The sequence below is a fragment of the Salmo salar genome, chromosome ssa14 (assembly GCF_905237065.1).
Source record: "Salmo salar chromosome ssa14, Ssal_v3.1, whole genome shotgun sequence".
Lineage (NCBI taxonomy): Eukaryota > Metazoa > Chordata > Actinopteri > Salmoniformes > Salmonidae > Salmo > Salmo salar.
In genome coordinates this window covers 40,296,491-40,303,330 of record NC_059455.1, presented here as the reverse complement: position 1 = coordinate 40,303,330, position 6,840 = coordinate 40,296,491, and the positions used below count along the sequence as shown (strand labels likewise).

The 6,840-nt window shown below is 42.1% G+C and overlaps 1 protein-coding gene across 1 annotated transcript; it reads left to right on the top strand.

Annotated features, from left to right (window-relative positions):
* Positions 1-3,758: 3,758 nt before the first annotated feature.
* Positions 3,759-5,432, top strand: LOC106569680 (C-C motif chemokine 20-like). Its single transcript, XM_014141244.2, has 4 exons — positions 3,759-4,033; positions 4,278-4,389; positions 4,669-4,746; positions 4,898-5,432. Exons 1-4 carry the CDS (start codon positions 3,946-3,948, stop codon positions 4,932-4,934), a joined length of 315 nt encoding a protein of 104 aa, XP_013996719.1. The 5' UTR covers positions 3,759-3,945; the 3' UTR covers positions 4,935-5,432.
* The last annotated feature ends 1,408 nt before the right edge of the window (positions 5,433-6,840 follow it).

Here is a 6,840-nt window from a genome sequence, read left to right as displayed (position 1 = left end):
CCCCTTGTCCAGACACTGTCTTAGTTTTGTTTCATGTTCGTTATTTATTAATCCCCCCCCCCGTACTTGCTTCTCATCTCCCATCGTCTGTCCTCACAGGTTAGTATTGTGGAGTAACTACAATGTAGATCCATCCTCAGTTTTCTCCTTTCACGGCCATTATTCAACTCTGTAACTTTTTTAAGGTCACCATTGGCCTCATGGTGAAATCCCTGAGAGGTTTCCGTCCTCTCCGGAAACTGAGTTAGGAAGGACACTTGTATCTTTGTAGTGACCAGGTGTATTGATACACCATCCAAATTGTAATTAATAACTTCACCATGCTCAAAGGGATTTTCAATGTCTGCTTTTTTTATTTTGTTTTGACCCATCTAGCAATAGGTGCTCTTCTTTGGGAGGCATTGGAAAACCTCCCTGGTCCTTGTAGTTGAATCTGTGTTTGAAATTCACTATTCAACTGAGGGACATTAAACATAATTGTATGTGTGGGGTACAGAGATGAGGTAGTCATTCAAAAATCAGGTTAAACACGATTGTCACACCCTGATCTGTCTTTGATTGTCTCCTCCCTCCTCCAGGTGTCGCTCATCTTCCCCATTATCCCCTGTGTATTTATACCTGTGTTGTCTGTTGCCAGTTCTTTTTGTTCGTTCAAACCAACCAGCGTTTTTTCCCTTGCTCCTGTCTTTGCTATAATCCCTGTATTCTAGTTTCCCGGTTTTGACCTGCCTGCCCTGACCTGAGCCTGCCTGCCATACTGTACCTTTGCCCCTCCTATCTGGATTCTGACCTCTGCCTGCCCTTGACCTGTCCCTGTTCGAGTAAAACTTTTTTTACTTCGACACTGTCTGCGCCTTACCTTAAACTTGATCAGTTGCACGGACTCACTGTGTGCAATAATTATGAGTTAAGCCAATATTTACTCCTGAACTTATTTTGGCTGGTCATAACAAAGGGGTTGAATACTTATTGACTCATTATTTATTAATTTGTTGAACATTTGTTGGGGTATATTGTGAAGTCCAGTGACACACAATCTCAATTTGATCCATTTTAATTTCAGGCTGTAACAAAACATGTGGAATACTTTCTGAAGGCACTGTACTTTTCCATGTATCTCAGCTTACTGTAATAAGAGCTAATGATATGAAACATGAACTTCTGAATTGCAAGAATCCTTTGAGTTCTATGTTATATTTAACAAGTATCAGTGGGTGTGAGAGTTAAGCTTTTACTCATCACTTCAGCTCATTGAAGTGGTCTTCAGTTCTGTGAATGGAGAGGATCCTCCCACTTTGTCCCAGTTTTCGCATGGTAGTTGTGTAAGGTTATACATTTTTTTTTTAAAACAGCACCAATGTGTTAAATGTCTCAATATTCATATAAACATGATTATGTCCCAATTAATGCATTGTGACAAACTCAAGGGGGAAAAGGTTGTGGGACAGTGATGCAACAACTGAAGAGGAACTATTAAAACCCCTTTATGATGATGTCACAAGCGTCGTATTGAATAGACCAAGGCGCAGCGTGGCTAGTGCTCATTCTTAATTCTTTAATGAAGAACACTTTACAAAAATAACAAAACGACCAACAGTTCCGTCAGGTACAACAACTAAACAGAAAATAACCACCCACAAAACCCAAAGGAAAACAGGCTGCCTAAGTATGGCTTCCAATCAGAGACAACGAAAGACACCTGCCTCTGATTGGAAACCATACTCGGCCGAACATGGAAAACGAAACATAGAAATAGAAAACTAGAACAAATTCCCCTAGAAACAAAAAACCCCAAAACACACATCAACCCCCCTGCCACGCCCTGACCATTCTACTATGGCAAATGACCCTTTTCACTGGTCAAGACGTGACAGATGATTTATTTAGTTGTCACAGAAACACTTTTCCCCATTTGAGTTTAGGGCATCAACACATTCTGTGTTCCTCTGACCTAGAAAATAACCATATTATCAAGACAAGCTACACCTAACAGCCCACGTCCATGCACATCAGTGCATGAGGTCTAAGTCTCATATACACACACACACACACACACACACACACACACACACACACACACACACACACACACACACACACACACACACACACACACACACACACACACACACGTGACAATTAGATTGATCAGATATGAGATTGAATTCCTCTTGTATTTCTCTGCTGTGTGTATTTACATACCAAACAAAGTCACACCTGAAAGTTCACCTTCTATGTCGCCATTTGAAATTCCCCTGCTCAACAGGTTAGAGGAGTGTTGCTCTAGTATAGAATGTTGACCATCAGTCAGAGCTGTAGAATTAGGAATTACAACTCAGAGCCCTGGGATCATTATGTCATCATAGTTGTCATACGACTTGTAAGAAAAGTTCTTGCTCATCCTCAGTGCAACACCCTGTGGTGAAATTAAAGTTCATTACTGGTTCTGTGGTGATTTTCTGGTTTGTTTGCTATCTAACACATCACATATTTTTTTATCAACATCACCACCCCAAATGTGCCCTTTCACAGCTTCATAGGACATAAACAGAGGCAGTTCCATGGTTTGACTCAATAGACTTAATCACTGTGGCGCTAGAGGAGGCTGGTGAGAGGGGCTTTAGGAGGACAGGCGGATTGTAATGGCTGGAATGGAATCAATGGAAAAGAGTCCAACACGTTGTGTTTGTGGTTTGTTTGTGGCACAAACCTACCTCCATACGTCTATTCATTTGTATTGGTACCTTCAGACGAGTCTCGTGACACTTGTTGGGGTCGTAGAGCAAAACAGAGAACACCATCGTGTTCGTGAGAGTCCGTGTTGGAGTAGTGGAGTGTTAGTTTGTAGCCCAAACGGTTCGGACGCTACAGACAGAAGTTGGCACATCAGTGTTACTTGTTGGGGACGAAGAGCAAAACTGAGAACCGGAGAACCATTCGGACTCTACAGACATTTTTGTGAGAAGACGGATTTTGCGGAATCCTCATGGTCTGACATCTTTCACTGCGTATGCGGAAGGCCGACATACGTGGATGAGGTGGATTGAGATGCAGCCCATGCAAAAACCTGATATCTCCAGCTTAAACTGACATATTTTGATGGGGATTTTTTTCTTGTCACTTAGATTGACAGTGGTTGGCATGTAATTCACCCTACACTCCTTATATTTATAACTAGATCACATAGAATCATAGGATAGAACAGTGTTTCTTAATGGGGACCAAAAGGTGTGAACATTTCTGTTATTGCCGTAGCACTAGACACCTGATTCCACTAATCATTGGGAGTGTTCCTCTGCCCAGGCGTTGATGATGCATGCTTGATCTTACAATGCCTGGATAGGTATTTTACGTATCAGCTAACCATAGCAATCTGGTGCTCGACAGCACGGTCGATGACGTGCCACACAAACATTGGTTGATGCATGCAATGTCTGAGCAGGGTTTTGATGATGAGGTAATTAGTGGAATCAGGTGTGTAGCGCTAGGGCCAAAGGGTCCCCAGCACCAGGATAAAGAAATACTGAGATATAATATAAAACACAAACTCACTTAACATAATCCAAAAATGTATTCCTTAACCCAGGAGACCTCAACAAAGGTACAAGCATTTAGGTAAACATATATTGTTGTGCATTTCAATCAGCTCAGAATAAATGCTGTATATAAATAAACATGTAAAAGTTGTTCAAACAGTCTCCCTCTTGTTCTGTTCAAGAATCTTGTTTCCCTTTTTTGCTCATTGGGGAAAGTGATGGGGAAATTCTGCCGTGGAACTTTGGTTTTAAGGCGTGGGTAGGAAAGCCCATTTCACTCTCTACCTGCACCAGGAATATATATATAGCTCTGGTGATGAGTAGGACCTCACACAGCCACTGAAGCTCTCTTTCTGAAGACAAGACAGCAGCTCATCACATCACTAACTACAGCACCACAGAAGAAGAGATGGCCCAGATCAGAGCCCCTGTAATTGTGCTGCTCGTGCTCCTGGCTGTGGGGCTGTTCACTTCTGAGACTTCTGCAGCTAAAAGAGGTCAATATTGGATGTGAAAGTTTTGTCTTAGTCTGTCTGTCTGTCTGTCTGTCTGTCTGTCTGTCTGTCTGCCTGCCTGCCTGCCTGTCTGTCTGTCTGTCTGTCTGTCTGTCTGTCTGTCTGTCTGTCTGTCTGTCTGTCTGCCTGCCTGCCTGCCTGCCTCTGTCTCCTTCTCTCCTTGCTTTTTAGAAAATGTTTTTTAATTCCTATACATGATAACATTTCTTGTCTTTTTGCTCAATAGGTTTTCCTACAGGCTGTTGTACACGTTACTCCCAGGGTAGGATAGACATTGGTCTCATCCGTGGCTTTTCCGTACAGAGAGTGACTGACGAGTGCAACATTGATGCTATCATGTGAGTGACTTTGGAAGGTCTAACAGTAGAACTGTGCTTAATAGGTCTGAGACAAATTGCAAGTAAAATGAAAAGATGAATTGTAGTACATGTATTATTTCATCAACTATATCATTAAGTATATCATTAAGTATAAAATAATTGTACAACAGAAGTAATACAATTTGATAGCTTGATATTATTTGTATTGATTTATTTGCAATGTGATATTATAGAGATGTTAGCCTGTAAAGCACTGATGATTGACTGATGTTGTCTCTTCAACATGTTCTCTTCCAGTTTCCACACTGTCAGAGGGAGATTCCCTTGTGTGGATCCCACCAAGGGCTGGGTTATGAAAGCTGTTCACATGCTGAGGTAAGAATTCATTCATATTTATTCAGGAAAAAATGATTTGGTTCCATGGAATTGAATTATACTGACAGTGTGTGTAGGGTTTATCATAAGGATATTAGGTAAAACGATGGTTGTAAGAAATGGATGACATAACTTTATTTCTTCTCTACAGGGAGAGAGCGGAAGGATTGAACAAGAAAAGGTCATAGGAATAGTACTCATCACAAGGCTACACGGGACGAAGAGTTCATGTTGCTACCTTCATTAACGGAGGAGAATGCAAACATGCTGGAACCCTGCTATCTCTAAGTTTATCCAACTACCTGAATTTTATCAGACATTTTTCTGTACTGAAAAGTATAATAAATGAAGAATATAAGCAACCTGGAGCACCTGGACACAGCCCTTAGCCGTGGTATATTGGCCACATATGACAAACCACCGAGGAGCCTTATTGCTATTATAAACTGGTTACTAACATAATTAGAGCAGTAAAAATATTATTTATTGTCATACCGATAGTATACGGTCTGACATACCACAGCTGTCAGCCAATCAGCATTCAGGGCTGGAACCAGCCAGTTTATTATGTTATATAACCTATTTCTATATGAAATAATCTCTGTGTTGGCAGAGTTTAATGGTATGATCTTGTTGTATGAGCATCAGAAATCGCACGTTTTAACCCTTTTATTCATAAAGGTCTTGTGTATGATCAGATCATTGATCACATCTGTTACATTTAACAGTTACTGTTACATTTTATATCTATAATAAATAATGTATATTTTACTAAGAATTCTCACTTCTTTTGTGTATTCATCTTGTTCGGTATGAGTGGGGCTCCTGAGTACCGCAGCGGTCTAAGACACTGCATCTCAGTGCTTGAGGCGTCACTACAGACACCCTGGTTTGAATCCAGGCTGTATAATAACCAGCCGTGATTGGGAGTCCCATAGGGTGGTGCGCAATTGGCCCAGCGTCGTCCATGTTAGGCCGGGGTAGGCCATCATTGTAAATAAGAATTTGTTCTTAACTGACTTGCCTAGTTAAATAAAGGTTACTTTTTTTTGGACAGCACAATGACAGATACTAACTGAAGCAGACAGACAGAGAAAATATTGTATAGTATCTGTGGAGGACAATACATTATGAGAGGTCACCAGTGGGTAGATGTAGTAACTATAGAGGACACTACACCATGAGAGGTCACCAGTGGGGGGATGGAGTAACTGTAGAGGACACTACACCATGAGAGGTCACTAGTGGGGGGATGGAGTAACTGTAGAGGACACTACACCATGAGAGGTCACCAGTGGGTAGATGTAGTAACTGTAGAGGACCCTACACCATGAGAGGTCACCAGAGGGTAGATGTAGTTACTGTAGAGGACACTAAACCATGAGAGGTCACCAGTGGGTGGATGTAGTAACTGTAGAAGACACTACACCATGAGAGGTCACCAATGGGTAGATGTAGTAACTGTAGAGGACACTACACCATGAGAGATCACCAGTGGGTAGATGTAGTAACTATAGAGGACACTACACCATGAGAGATCACCAGTGGGTAGATGTAGTTACTATAGAGGACACTATACCATGAGAGGTCACCAGTGGGTAGATGTAGTAACTGTAGAGGAGACTACACCATGAGAGGTCACCAGTGGGTGGATGTAGTAACTGTAGAGGAGACTACACCATGAGAGGTCACCAGTGGGTGGATGTAGTAACTCTAGAGGACACTACACCATGAGAGGTCACCAGTGGGTGGATGTAGTAACTCTAGAGGACACTACACCATGAGAGGTCACCAGTGGGGGGGGATGTAGTAACTCTAGAGGACACTACACCATGAGAGGTCACCAGTGGGTAGATGTAGTTACTATAGAGGACACTACACCATGAGAGGTCACCAGTGGGTGGATGTAGTAACTGTAGAGGACACTACACCATGAGAGGTCACCAGTGGGTGGATGTAGTAACTGTAGAGGACACTACACCATGAGAGGTCACCAGTGGGTAGATGTAGTTACTATAGAGGACACTACACCATGAGAGGTCACCAGTGGGTGGATGTAGTAACTGTAGAGGACACTACACCATGAGAGGTCAC

Bases quoted from the DNA above. Each gene is read 5' to 3' on its own strand.
- LOC106569680 (XM_014141244.2), top strand. From the start codon at position 3,946: ATGGCCCAGATCAGAGCCCCTGTAATTGTGCTGCTCGTGCTCCTGGCT. The intron at 4,034-4,277 runs GTCAATATTGGA...TTTGCTCAATAG, and splicing joins GACTTCTGCAGCTAAAAGAG to GTTTTCCTACAGGCTGTTGT. The intron at 4,747-4,897 runs GTAAGAATTCAT...TCTTCTCTACAG, and splicing joins AAAGCTGTTCACATGCTGAG to GGAGAGAGCGGAAGGATTGA.